This window comes from Paroedura picta, chromosome 13 (assembly GCF_049243985.1).
Source record: "Paroedura picta isolate Pp20150507F chromosome 13, Ppicta_v3.0, whole genome shotgun sequence".
Lineage (NCBI taxonomy): Eukaryota > Metazoa > Chordata > Lepidosauria > Squamata > Gekkonidae > Paroedura > Paroedura picta.
In genome coordinates, this window is record NC_135381.1 from 36,078,737 (window position 1) to 36,092,646 (window position 13,910).

At 41.6% G+C, this 13,910-nt stretch overlaps 1 protein-coding gene across 9 annotated transcripts in view; it reads right to left on the minus strand.

Annotated features, from left to right (window-relative positions):
- Nucleotides 1–13,910, minus strand: part of LOC143823082 (SLAIN motif-containing protein-like) — a 20,912-nt gene continuing 7,002 nt past the window's right edge. For 7 of the 9 annotated variants that reach the window (XM_077308960.1, XM_077308958.1, XM_077308965.1 and 4 more), the window contains 7 exons: nucleotides 11,744–11,877; nucleotides 7,516–7,665; nucleotides 4,045–4,185; nucleotides 2,499–2,813; nucleotides 2,238–2,375; nucleotides 1,827–2,148; nucleotides 1–1,091 (listed from right to left, as the gene is read on the minus strand). In XM_077308960.1, the coding sequence (XP_077165075.1) occupies nucleotides 1,037–1,091; nucleotides 1,827–2,148; nucleotides 2,238–2,375; nucleotides 2,499–2,813; nucleotides 4,045–4,185; nucleotides 7,516–7,665; nucleotides 11,744–11,877 (1,255 nt within the window). In that variant the 3' untranslated portion in view covers nucleotides 1–1,036. The remainder of the gene's footprint in view (nucleotides 1,092–1,826; nucleotides 2,149–2,237; nucleotides 2,376–2,498; nucleotides 2,814–4,044; nucleotides 4,186–7,515; nucleotides 7,666–11,743; nucleotides 11,878–13,910) is intronic. The other 2 variants (XM_077308963.1, XM_077308964.1) reach the window with 2 other exon arrangements.

The window sequence follows — 13,910 nt, forward strand, 5'->3', positions numbered from 1 at the left end:
TACTTGGCCTTTCACATTTATTAACTACAATATCAAGTCACATTGGTGGCAGAAAACAGAGCTGGCAGGCCTGTTTGCATTCTCAGTCATGATTGTGTTCTTGCATTCGATAAGCTTCAGCAAGTTCCTTCATTTAAAAAAAATCACAGTAGAAAAGAGTGATACAAAAGCAGAACAGAACGCTTTAGCATCTGGGACTGGGGTGAGGATAACCAGAGAGAATACCTCAGGGTGTATGGTCAGTTCTTTTGGAAGTAGCACCACCGGCACCACCACCAAGGCCTTGCCCAATTCAAAAGAGAGCAAGTCTGGTACGAAACAACTTCACAGCAATGCTGCACACACAACAGCACAACAGTCTTACTGGTGGTGGTGATAATTTCTGAGCCGAGACACTCTTTTGACAGGAGATACAAATTTTGTATTATCATCAGTAGATAGATATAAAAATCTGCTTCAGCCTCTACAATAATAAAAGTAAAAGAGATACCTAATATAGGACAAGTTAAAAAATCCTCTGAGTCTCCAGGTCACTCCCTGCCTCTTTTCGTGTGCTTCCTAGGACGGGACATTGGCCATCATGTCTGTGCCCACTTCCGTCCAAGGGCGCGGGACAAAAGATGTGTTCCACATCAAAATGGTAGGGAATCGAAGCTTCTTGCTAGTAGTACAAGAGTAGTACGAGAGCAATAAAAGCAAGTAATACAAAAGTACACTACTTTCCTCTGTGAGCACAGGAGTGAACAAAAAAAGGTTCAAGTGTAGACACCAGGCTGCCATATATATTCCACATACAGACGTTACGATCAAACAGTTCTCTGGGCTCAGCAGCAAGAACATTAACAGCAGAAACAAAATGGCGGCCAATTTCCACCATCCGGTCAAAGCAAAGGCAGGAGGAGTTCTTCGTTCAAGTAAAGATTGTCCGAGTTGGTGAAGTCCGACAGCAACGGGAAGGGAGTTTCCACAACTGCCCAGCCAGCTGGGTTTTTAGTCCACCTACCTCCTCATCAACGTCTGGTTTCTTCCCATTGGCTCAGTAACACCCGTCCTTCCAAGAGTCATCAACAGATACACTGGCCTTTGGAAATCTGAGGGAACAGAGAGAGATTTAGTGTTGTATTAGAGTTGTGTGATGTTACCTTCTATCCCATCATTCCTCCAAGATCACATATGGCTCTCACCTCCACTTTATACTGACTAGCTCGAGGACACACAGTGACCCTTATATCTCGGCAGGCAATGCAATGAGGATGTGCCCTGTTGTAGCCCATCACTTTAAGTTCTGCACCATGCTGCCTCTCAAGAAAGAGGAAGTTCAATCATCAAACCCACAGGATAGATCTGTTGCTAAATTGTGCCCAGGCTTTGTACATCCTCTTGTCCCCATATAAATTACTGAGGAAGCAAAACCCTGTTCAAATTTTTATGTGCATATTTTTAAATTACACCGGCATGCAAAATCACTAGTTCCCTTGACATACCTGTAGCAATCTGGCACCAGGCTTCATGCTGGCCATGGACACTGGTTTTGACCCAGGCCCATACAGGTCAGGTTCCCAAAGCAACACAGTTCAAACACCTATTTCAATCATGATATTCTTCATTGCAAATATCCATTCTGTTTAAAACAAGATTTATGCACACAGTCCTTTGCCCGGTTTAGCCTCAGCAAAATTTATGGCTTATTCACAAGTGTGCTTTGCTGTAAGCTCGTGGAAGTGAGCTCTCAATTGATATCATGGCCAAGCACAGAGCAATGCTCACTTTGCAGGACACAGCATCACCAACTCTTCACCTATCTTTTTAAGCTACTTTGTTCTTACCTCTTGACTGGCTGGTTCAGCTTGCTCTTTGGAACAGTTGCTCCCCCTGCAGATGTTCTGGTTTTAGCCAGGGAATTCTTTGCTCCAGGAACCACACAATTGCTTCTAGCCACAGAACTGTTACTGCCTGCAGAAGCTGGGCTGAGCGTGGAAGAGGGCAGCTTTCGAACTCGTCCAGTAGCACTGGCATAACTTGTGGCTCTAACAGGTTGTCGTGGTGGTAGGAGAGTGTTTGCACAGGAGCCCGCTTTCATTGGCTGTCGGACTGTTAAGGGAGACTGCCCAGCACCGGAGGAATAGCGGAGCTTATTTGGTGTCAGACCTTGAAATCGAGGGGGAAAGAGGGCATAAATAAGGCCACAGGATTTTAGGCAGAAGAGCAAATACATTGCAAGAATGTTCACAGCTTACCACCTGATGGTTGCTGGATTCTGGAATGCCGGTTACCAGGAACCTGGAGATCTGACTCCAAGCTGCGGCTGTTCCTTACAGACTCCAAGGAACGCAGGCCCGTTCGGGCCAGGTTAGGCATGCTGTGCCGCAGCTCCTCTGTGAAGAAAGAGAAGTGATGAGGAATACAACTGTTTCCATGTACATTCTCTCTCTCATCCATAGAACCCCTACTGGCTATGCATTCCAGAACTGGGCTAACTTGGCGACTGCATCGTATACCTTCATTCCCAGAGTATTTCAATCTGTCTTGCATAGGATTCTGCATGGTTCTCTGTGGGGGCCGAATTCGGGTGCTTGTTGTCCTGCTGTAGTCCGTGTTTGTGGATGGGGACTGGCACCGTGGAGAGCTGAGGGGGGATGGGGAGTATCTGTGGCTGCTGTGATAGGAAAGGGAACAGTCGTCATCTTCATCCTCCAGACTGTACGTGTCAAAGTCCTGGTCACTGTAGGTGCCTCTGCGCAGAGAATGCAAGGAGGCACTGGAGCTGCGGCGAGAAACGGAGGCCGAACTGGAAGCACAGTCCTGGCGGAGACCTAAATATGGCCATAGAGGACACAGTCATTGCTCGATCACGTTACTCAAAGTTCTTAGCAGAGAAGCCAGACCTCCTTGTTTATGCTTGTTACATTAAAATTGGAGCAAATACCACATGGGCGTGGGAAGACAATCTTTTAGCATTTGATTTTTTTCTGCAGCACATGCCCTGCAACCCCAAATCCCCTTGAGCGCCCAGATTTTAAAGAACCAACTCAAGTTATAAACATGCCTAAATTGGCACAGGGTAATGATGGCTTTGTGTTGAAGATGAGGTTATCATTTGAACACGATTCTCAAAATATAAATGGGAGGAAAAGATAATGAAGTCTGCTCAGCAAGGTTCCTGGTGACTCTTCGATTCATCCCACTTTCTTTTGTGGACCCTTTCCAAGATAATATTAACAAGAAAGCAGCCTAAGCAGGCATGTCTTCCACTCCTGAAATCCATTAGGAGGGCAATTAAATCTCAAATAAATTCTTCCTCTGTTCAGATTCAAGCCAACGACCCAGCCTTCTGTGAAAAGAACAGCAGCAAGGAGCCTGACAACCAGTTTTTACTAAGCCTTAGATCAAAGCTTCTTAAACTGTGGGTTACAACCTCATATGGGGCAAGTTATTGCTTGCCTTTACCTCTCCATAACAAAACCATTCCAGGATGTCTCCAGCCTTCACCTTAAGGCTGGCAACCCTGGGTAGGTCTTGGTCCCCTTACCGGCCCCTTAACAAAAATGTTGCCCCTCTAAACAGAAAATTTCTGGCCAAGATTTAGTCCTTTATGTAAAAATAAAGAAGCACGTCCAACTCATTAGTATGCAAAGCTGCTTTAGTCTTTAATAAATGGTAAAATTATATGTATGTCAAAGAATTGTTTTAAAATACATTTATTATTAGCAAAAGTTTGATTTTTATACTTATTTTATATACCTATATAATTGGGATCACGTAAAAAATTCTTGGGCAAGAAGAGGTCCTGAGTGGAAAAAGTTTAGGTCACTAGCAACATCAGTCCTCTCCTTACATCTCACACTGATGAGGGCCATGTCATTTACTCAGCAAAGCCATTTACAATTGCCCAGACTAAGTGGTCAGTTTGTGCAGCTATTTAAAACAAACCAAAACAGAATAAATGGTAGGTTTATTTTGGCATATACAGGCTTTAGAGAAAAACCTCTCCTTGAAGAAAAAGCAGCCCCAATGTAGATAAGGGATTAAGTGGCTTTCACGTACTTTCTTCCTGTAGGCGGGCCATAACTTGGACATCAGTCAAATCCTGCAGTTTGTATCCCATTGATATGGAGTCATCTGATGTACTGAGTTCACTTTCAACGGAGGACTGAGAGCTCAATCCTGAATGCATACTCAAATAACCTTTCAGAGGTGGCAGGAGAGATAAAAGAAACCAGTGTTCCAGATAATCATTTCAATATTCATTTGTAAGTAGTCTCATACTGAATTAACAATCCCGTTTTTGTCTAATAAGTGCAGTGAAGCTTCAAACTAAATTGAACGAATTTACCAGTGGGGTCATCTAGAAATAAAGAAGTCACCTAAAAATAAAGAAGTCTTTTTTACCCAGAGTATGAAGGAAGAAGACCTCTATACATAACATTATATATGCATGTGTGATAAGCACAGTTGTTGTGGTGGCTCAATTCATATTTCAGGACACTGACAAAAGGTCTCTACTACCTACTGGGGCAGGAAGCAACTATAGATATGAAGGCTCTGGAAAAACAAATCAGAAAAACATCAACTACTCCCATATTCCTCAAGAGAAAAACTGAACACTTTGGGAAGCACTGAAAAAGAACCCAACTCCTATGTTTTCTTAGGATGAATGCCATGATTTTCAATTCATGGTTTTACTCAATCGGAATATGTTGAACGAAGACTTTTATTTACGATGATTATTTCTGTGTATACTACAGATAATAGTATTTAAGGATATATTTATAATTTCAATACTATTTTTCCACAATGCAGAGCTGTAACATGTATGACTATATCCAACATGGCACCACTACAAAATTACAAAGTTTAAGATAAATAATTTTGCTGATAGTCCTCTTGTTTCTATAAAAGACTGTTAATGTCCAAACATACTTTTTTGTACATTACAAAATTTGTTCTGCTTTCAAGTTATTTTTCCTCCAGCCATTAAGGTAGCAAAGCTTAAGATACATATGCAAAGGTCCCACAGGGTGTGGCAATTGCCAGGTCTCTTTAGCACTGAGTAAACTTGCAATTATGCTCATAGCTAGCTGAGGCATTTATTCTATTACATTTCATAGCAAGATCAAACTGCTACACTTTTAAATCCTAAAGATGCATTTTATGTTGTTAAAACTGTAAAATAAGTTTAGGGTTTGATAAGAAAGTGGATATTGCATACATTTTAATCCCCCCCTAAAAAAAAAAAAAGGCGGGGAAGAGGGTATCACTCCTGGCAAACCTTGCATGCCTTAAGCCACTATGTTCCTTTGGCCACTTTGTCCTGCAATACATTGGGGTTTATACCCCTTGGTTTAGTTTAGTTAGAACTACTGTTGGTCTACTTACTACACCACAGTGAAATTCGTGAAAATCCTAGCAGAAACTTTCATCGCTGGTCCCAAGTACAAAAGGCTTTCAACTAGCAGATGCCGCATTGTAAACCGCACAATGGGACAAAGCAGCATTAGGAATGTTTTAGAGAACTGATATCAAAAGGACATCACCTTCATTCCTTTCATTTAAGATCAGGTATTTTAGAAGTCAGATTATGGTATTTTGTAAGATACTCATTTGTAGACATGCCTTGTATGTTATAAAAGACATCCATGGCAGATGGGACAACTAGGCTCCACCAGATGACCAATTTTTCACCATTTAATGGGCTGGATCCCATCCATGTGCCTTGCATGGAAGTGTGACTTATTTGCCTCTCCCAACTCACCGCTGCTTATGGGGATGGAGATCTGTATGACTAACATTAAGAAATTCTTGGGAAACCTACTGCACAGTTTGGAAATCAAGAATAATCACCCATGGATCTTTTTTATAGGATCCACCCCCAAAGTTTTTATATTAAAAAATCTCCTCTTGGAATTTGGACTGGATATCTCTAGATTATCTCCTCCTTGTCAAATTCAGAAACATACTGGATTAAGGCTAAATTTCAAGATTTCACACAGTGCTTTGGGGGGGGGGGGCATTTATACTTACCAAGATTTAAGGCTTGTGGCTTGTGGCTTACCAAGGCTTGTGGCTTAAGGACCATTCTTATTTGTCATATACAAGAAAGGTGAGTAGTGAGTAGCTAATAGCAGGGATTCAAGGAAATGGGAGTTTACCATGTTAATTATAGCTATGTTTATAAACAGGATGTGCATTCATCCCACCTGATCAGTCTTAAATTACTAAAACCCATAGCACAAGCAGCTGCTGCCATGTTGATTCCATGGAGTAGAATAAAATTTAAATTACTATGGTGACAAAGAAATAGACTAAACAGCCATCAGGCTTGGTGATTTTGCACCCCAAATTTATTTATTTATTTATTTATTACTTCGATTTATAGCCCGCCACTCCCCTAAGGCTCCCCTAATTCCTGCTACACTGACTTAGACAGGGCTTCTAAACCAATGAGTGCTTTACAAATATTATTAAAATTCAAATTTATTATTAAATTTTAAATTTTTATATTGCCTTTTGACCAAGCTAGTCTTCAATTATTCATTTCTAAAACCAGAAAAATTACAGCAAAGCAGGCATTTTGCTGCTTTTTCTATACTTCAGATACAGGAAAGAAGCATTCAAATACCAAAAATTAGCAAAGTTACTTTGAGATACCATAGCTTCAGTGCTGCTATTCCCACCTATCCATGCCTTTCATAAGCAACAAAGTTATCCCCATGTTAGCAACTGGATTATACCAGTTCATAAATTGTTTGATGCCTGGCTCGTCTCCACCCCAAAAATCCAGGCAATGTTTTGGGAACTGTGACTGTGGCTTCTAACTTGGTCCTGGATTTTGGAAATTAAGCTCAGAAGAATATAATTTAACTATTCCAACTGCATGCAAGTTCTTAACTCAAAATTAATTGCAGATCAGCATCTAATAAGTCAGCGTGCCAGCACCATGTCAAGAGGGTTTCCTCCAAGATAAACAATAGGAAAGCAGCTGCCACCTCCACATAGTGGTCACACTCCTCTTGCAAAAACTAGGAACCTCTAGACAGACCAAGCCTTCTGAAAAACCTACCCCCTTCCATTTTGTTAATTTAAGGTCTTGTAAAGCACATGCTAAGCTCATCCTCAAACACAGGAACTGTTGTATGTACAAGTAATAACAATTCTTCCTACAAAAATGAAGCAAAAGCTGACAATGAAAGAGCAGAAAGCTCTTCTTGAACGGGCAATTCTGCCAGGTCTTTGCCCTAAGGACCAAACAAATGCTCTGGGAATGAGACAGTCTAATGCACTCCAGTAGTGAGCTTTCCACTTATAGCTTTCAAAAGCTGTCAGAGACTGCACAGACAAAAAAGGGTGTTAAGAGCTAGCAAAGTTTCCTGAAGCACTGGGTGAAAAGAGAACCTAGCAATCATATTAAGAGTGGATTTGCATAGGCAGTCTCAATTTCCACCACCACCCTGTCACCCAAGCCCCATGCATTTCCCACCTCCAGTCCTCCGAAAGGCCCCCGATGCCATGCCGTACCTGAGCTGCCACAGGTTAGTAGAGGTTTGTTAGTTGATTTGTAGTGCCCAGGAGAGTTTAGTGCATTACTACAGGACCCTGCGTCAGTATTCAAGTTATGCACACTTGGAGACGCCAGTGGACTGCAGTACAGGGATTTCCACCTACTGGCTAGAGGAAGATACAAAGCCATGAAATAATACCAAGTTAAACACAGATACAAGGGAGAGGAGAGACACAACATGTCAAATGACCATTTGCATGCATTACATGCCAGACACACTCACCCCCTGAACCAGGATACAAACCACTTATTAGATTTCCAACTATGGCAGATTAAAATGTCTGGAATTAAAAGAAAGATGACAATTCTCAGTCCTCTACTTGTCGTTTCCTTCCTTAACATTGCATGTCGATACGTGTCAGCTTAACTGCATGGTTTTTATTGCAGCATCTTGTGATGCCTGCTTCATGTGTTCTCCAAACAGCTTGACAGCTACACAAGCCACAGCTGTACTGCTTTCCCCCATACCTCAGCTAACATATAGAATGGTAGGTGAGGATGTTCAGTTCATGCAGTCAGTTTATCTCCCATGTGTATCTCCCCTTCAAGTTATCCTGAAAGTGGGGAAAGGGGCGCTATTATTCTCAAGTAGGGAAGCCACCTTCTAGCTATCCCTTTAATGTCTGTTTGATCAGATGGTTGGGTGGTGTTGTAATATTTAAACATAATACATATAATGGGGGGAGGGGGTTGCCATCAGGTCACAGCTGACTTACAGTGACCCCATGGAGTTTTCAAGGCAAGATGTTTCCAGAGGTGGTCTGCCATTGCCTGTGGCTGCATCATGACCCTGGTATTCCCAGGAAGTCTCCCATCCAAATACTAGCCAGGGCTGACCCTGCTTAGCTTCTGAGATCTGATGAGATAAGGCCAGCGTGGACTACCTAGGTCAGGGCAAATGTGTACAGTTGGTGTTAATCAGCAATCTGCAGCCCCTCTGTCCACCCTGAGGTTTTTAATAATGATTAGTATGGGTTTTTTGGCTGCCGAATGAATGGATGATTTTCAGTTGATTGGCTAGAGGAGCCAGTTTGGTGTAGTGATTAGGAGTGCGGACTTCTAATCTGGCATGCTAGGTTCGATTCTGCACTCCCCCACATGCAGCCAGCTGGGTGACCTTGGGCTCGCCACGGCACTGATAAAACTGTTCTGACCGGGCAGTGATATCAGGGCTCTCTCAGCCTCACCCACCCCACAGGGTGTCTGTTGTGGGGGGAGGAATGGGAAGGCGACTGTAAGCCGCTTTGAGACTCCTTCGGGTAGGGAAAAGCGGCATATAAGAACCAACTCTTCTTCTTCTTCTAGTTTGATTGAAATTGTTACTTATTTTATTGGGGTTTTTATTGGGGTTTTATCTTGTTAGCTGCCACAAGCCCTTGTGAGAGTGGCGGGATATAAACGTGATAGATGGATGGGATGGGATGGGATAGAATAGAATCCTAGCATGTACTGGTGGAACGGTACCATGACAGTCTCCTCTATGAACTCTGTAGGAAGAAAAGTTTGGTCATCTCTTTAAGGTGCTTTCATTTGAAGTGTAAGAAACAGTTTTGTAAGAGCTGCTACATATAACTACAAAAGTTGCATAGGTGCCTGGCACACAGATATTACATCTGAGAAAAATTTCCCATTTAGATCAAACAAAAAAAGTAGCATCATTAGAACGTACTCTTTGGAGTAGCATGATTAGAACATAAAATAATCAAGGCTCTTTTCTGAACAGTCTTTAAACTCATCTACTCAAGCTGTACCCCACACAAAAATGGGCATTCCAGATGTTCTGAAAGCCAGTTGAATGCAATCTAGGGTGGCCAAAATTAGCCACAAAATCAGAAGCAGAAGCAGCATAAATTATAATAAACCATTTCAATTGTTCTCTCCTGCTTCATTCACCCAAAGACACAGTTTCAGGTAACAAATAGTGCACAAAAACATATTGCTCTTTCCCTAGGCACCCACTCAAGCAGCATCGATTGGAAAAAAGTAGATTAGTATTCTGCCATCAAACACTGGGAAGTTATACTGCAATTCTGCTTCTCTGAAGAGTCTAACATGATGACAAAAATAGTCTTTGAAGGGATATGCTGTCTCTCTTTATCCATTATGAGAGCCTTACCTGTATTCTATAGGCCAGCTAGGATTTGGCTGACTGCAATTCCTATGGCCTGGTGCAAAACGGAAGGTGTGGTCAAGATGCAGGGGAAAAAATCCAATAAAACTCAGGCAAGGAATATGCATTTTCCTTGCTTCCATTAATACAATGTGAAAAAACTGGGGGGGGGGGCAGGGGAGGAAAAAACCTTCAAATACCATGTTCTTTATTTCAGAAAGATAAGTAAAATACTGTCAAAGCAGTTTTTTACACACATTACAGAGTAAATTCACATTGCCCATCTTTTAAATCCAAGAATTAAAAATGGTAAGATTAGTGGTTAGCACCGCTACTGGCATGTGACTGGATCGCCAAGCAAGTAAAAATTTTTAGAATTAAATTGCAAAAGTGCCTTCATACATTGCAGAAGTATGAAGTGTACTTCGAAAGTACAGATATCTAGTCCAGTCTGACAACCTGCCACACATTGCTCTTGCAACCTGCAGTATTTGGAATAAATTCGTTTCTAATTTGACTGGTTTCCCCTGGAGTTACAAACAAAACTAACACTCAACAAACAAACAAGGCAACAAAGCCTTCATATAATGAAGACTCCTTCTGCCCTCTTCTTGTCTCAGTTTCCCTTCCTCTTCTGAACATGTCAAATATCTAAAAAGCGTTAGAAAACACACATAACAAAAGTCAAGAAATAAGCCAAGTTGTGATGAAAACTGAGAGGCCTTTTTTCGTATGTGCAAACTTTACATCTTCTAAAGCAGTGGTTCCCCCCCCCCCCCCCGCAGTTAGAAACATCCCAGGCCGCAAGCAAATCGGCCACCAAAGCGGCCGCTTAGCTTGCGGCCCGGCAAGCTTCTTTTTGTGTGTGGGGGGGAGGGAAGCAGGGCTGCTGGCGCAAATGCGCATGTATGGCAGGTCCACGCATGCGTGAAATTGCCGCGCATGCTCGTTTGCGGCGGTGCATGGATCACTCTCCCCCCCACACCGGTCTGCAGCCTTAGAAAGGTTACAGACCAATGTTCTAAAGTGAAACAGCTATGTTCAAGAAAAGCAGCTATGACTCTTGCACACTTTGGTTCTCAGTAAAGAAAAAAATGACATGTGATTAGTTAGTATGTTTTATTAGACTGATATCTAGTAAAAGTTAATCATCTTAATCTACATTTATGTAACAGGTGTCAGTACAATGGAATAACTCTATAGTCTTCAATAATATTATGAAATATAATTAAAGACCCAAATTAATTGCTACTCTGAGTTTTTACTCTGTTCTTTCATTTGCATAGAAAAATGCTGAGATAACAATACTGTATCCAAGTCCAGATAATAAATCTGCCTTTTTAGTACGTAGTTTAATGATTCCAGTTTTCAACTTGTCATTGCTTTTATCAGTTAGGAAAATTAGAAAATGATGATGTGGCAGCACACAGCTCCGTTTCAAGTGATTGTCGTTATAATTGTTTTAATGAAAATGCATTTATACTTTTAAATCCCCAAAATATCCCATGGCACTATCCTAGTGTTCTTCTGCCTGCACCAAGTTACGCCACTAGCGTCCTACCTGGACCCAGAACACCTAGCTACAGTGATCCAGGCAGCGGTCATCTCCAGGCTGGACTCACTGTATGCAGGCCTACCTTTATCCCTGACCCAGAACTACCTCTGGTCCAAAATGAGGCAGATAGAGTTCTTAAGAGAACACCTTTGAACAAGGATGAAATCCTAGGGATGGCACTTGGGATGTCAGAAATCCTCATCTAATTAGGATACTTCTATCCAAAGATCAAATACACACTCTTTCTTACAGTAAGCTTAGTAAGATTATCCCATGGCATCCTGCCAGCTCTTAATGTTAATACTACTGGTTTAGCCAGTTGCAGAAAGAAGTCTATTGACCAGATCAAGAAATCAAGGCTCTGTTCCGAACCTCAGGTTCCTTAACATGGAAAGAACTGAATACTTCAATACTATTTTTCCCTAAGCACTCTGGATACCTCAGTTGGTGCAATGTGCTCAACAGTTCCTATGATAAGTTAATGACCGAACACATAAGGGTCATCAATCAGCTCACTTACCTTGGTCAAGCTTATTGATGAGGGTACGGCAGGCTGCTTCTGTCTCAGGACTTCGATGATCTAACACCTGCCTGCACCATTTTAGGGGAGATTCCTTTTCATCTATAGATGACTTTCTTGGTGAGACATACAGCCTTAAGGAGGATAAGTTAAGTTCAATATCAATCAATCAATTTTTATTTATGGTTATAGACCAACCGGTAGAAAACATATAATTACAGATATAAAATAAATTATGAATGGATAAAAACGAGAAATAAGAACAACTGCATATGGATCCAGTGTAAAAGTATTAGGGTATAGGGTTGGTCCAGCACTGCCTTATTTTTATAGCTACCCTAGCAAATTTGGCAATCATTTTCATTAGGTCTTTATTTCTGTCTGACAGTACTAGTTTAAGATGCTGTTTCCTCAGCCCTCTGGGGCATTCTGCAAGCAACAAGGCCAGTGAATCTGTACGGAGGTGACAATAGAGTCTGCACTCAAATAGGATATGTTCAGCTGTCTCTATGTGGCCTTCGTCACAGACACACTTGTGTGCTTCTATCGATAATCCCTTGAAGGGAGAGCATTATAACAGAGAAGAGTGTTCAATATCAATTCAACAAGTGAATACAATGACTTTACCAACCCATCCATCCCTTTTCAGTAGTTTGGCTGCTTAGGTGCAATGTACTGTTTTATTATGTTCAGCCAAAAATTTTTTTTTCAAAAGCAACTTAACAGGATAAAATTAAAACATTAACAAACTATCATATACTAAACGATCTCCCAAACACAAACCCAAATGTTAAACTCAGCAGCATATAACAGCATTTCCTTTAGCTTTCCCATTAAAGCAGGAAAATTACTGACCACAACTTCAAAGGGAGGGCTTTCTATGACCGTAGGTTAATAACTGGAAAATCCTGCTCCTGGTGATGCATATATTGCACACACCAGTGACTATCAAAGGTCTCACTAGCGTTTATTTAAAATGTGAGGGCTTATTTGGTAGCGGACATTCTTGAAGCTTTCCTGTCCCAGACTATTTAAATGAGATGTATGTATGTATGTATGTATGTATGTATGTATGTATGTATGTATGTATGTATGTATGTATGTATGTATGTATGTATGTATGTATGTATGTATGTATGTATGTATCTGATTTCTATAAATCTAAATAAATAAATCTAAATCTAAATAAATATACTGCCCTTCCATATGGCTCAGGGTGGTTTACATACAACATGGGGGAAACATGGAATGAATTAATATATAACATAAACAAATACAACAACAACAATCTAAATAACACAATTTCAGTGATCGTAATTAATATAACAGGAACGGAACTTAGCTAAGGCCCTTAGAGAGGACAGACCGGTTCAGGCCATGGAGAGGATGTCTGAGGGGAACTTGTTGTTGGTCTCAGGCAAATGCCTGGTGGAGGAGCTCCCTTTTGCAGGCCCTGCAGAATTTTGGGAGTTTGGACAAGGCCCGGATCTCTTCAGGGAGCTCGTTCCACCAGGTGGGGGCCAGGACAGAAATAGCTCTGGTCCTTGTTGAGGACCGACATGCTTATTTGGGGCCAGGGATCAGTGGCCAGATTGTAAACTAACACTTTGAACTAAGCTGAGAACATATTACAAACCAAAAAGGTGGAAACACCAGTGGTGTAGGGGGAGGGAGCCCCCAACAGAGCTGGCCACTTCTCCGAGCAGGCCTGCTGTGGCCTTGCCAGAGCTGCCCAGATGGGGTGGGTGGGCTAGAGCCTATTGCATTTTTTGTTCAATGGGTTTTTCTGCTACTTGTATTATATTGTACTGGATTTTAACTACAGGAAGCCATGCTGAGCTTCCAGGGAAGGACAGCATACCAATACAAAATAAGTAAACAAATAGGATGAGGATATGTAACTTTTTTCATCCACAAAGTTTTCCCCAGGCAAAATGCATACTTGTCCTCTTCCTCCCCAGGGACCTACTAGCTGCTTCAGGGACAGGAGGGATGTACTGAATCAAGAAAATGGGGGGGGGGGGGGGAGTGTCAAAAATACTCTCCTCTGGACCTAGTTCCCTCCTGCACTGGGCTTCTTTTCAACTTTTTAAAAGACACTAGCGTTCTAGTCCAATGTGCATTCCTCTGTTGCTATACACCTATTTATCTAAAAAACTGTAGTGTT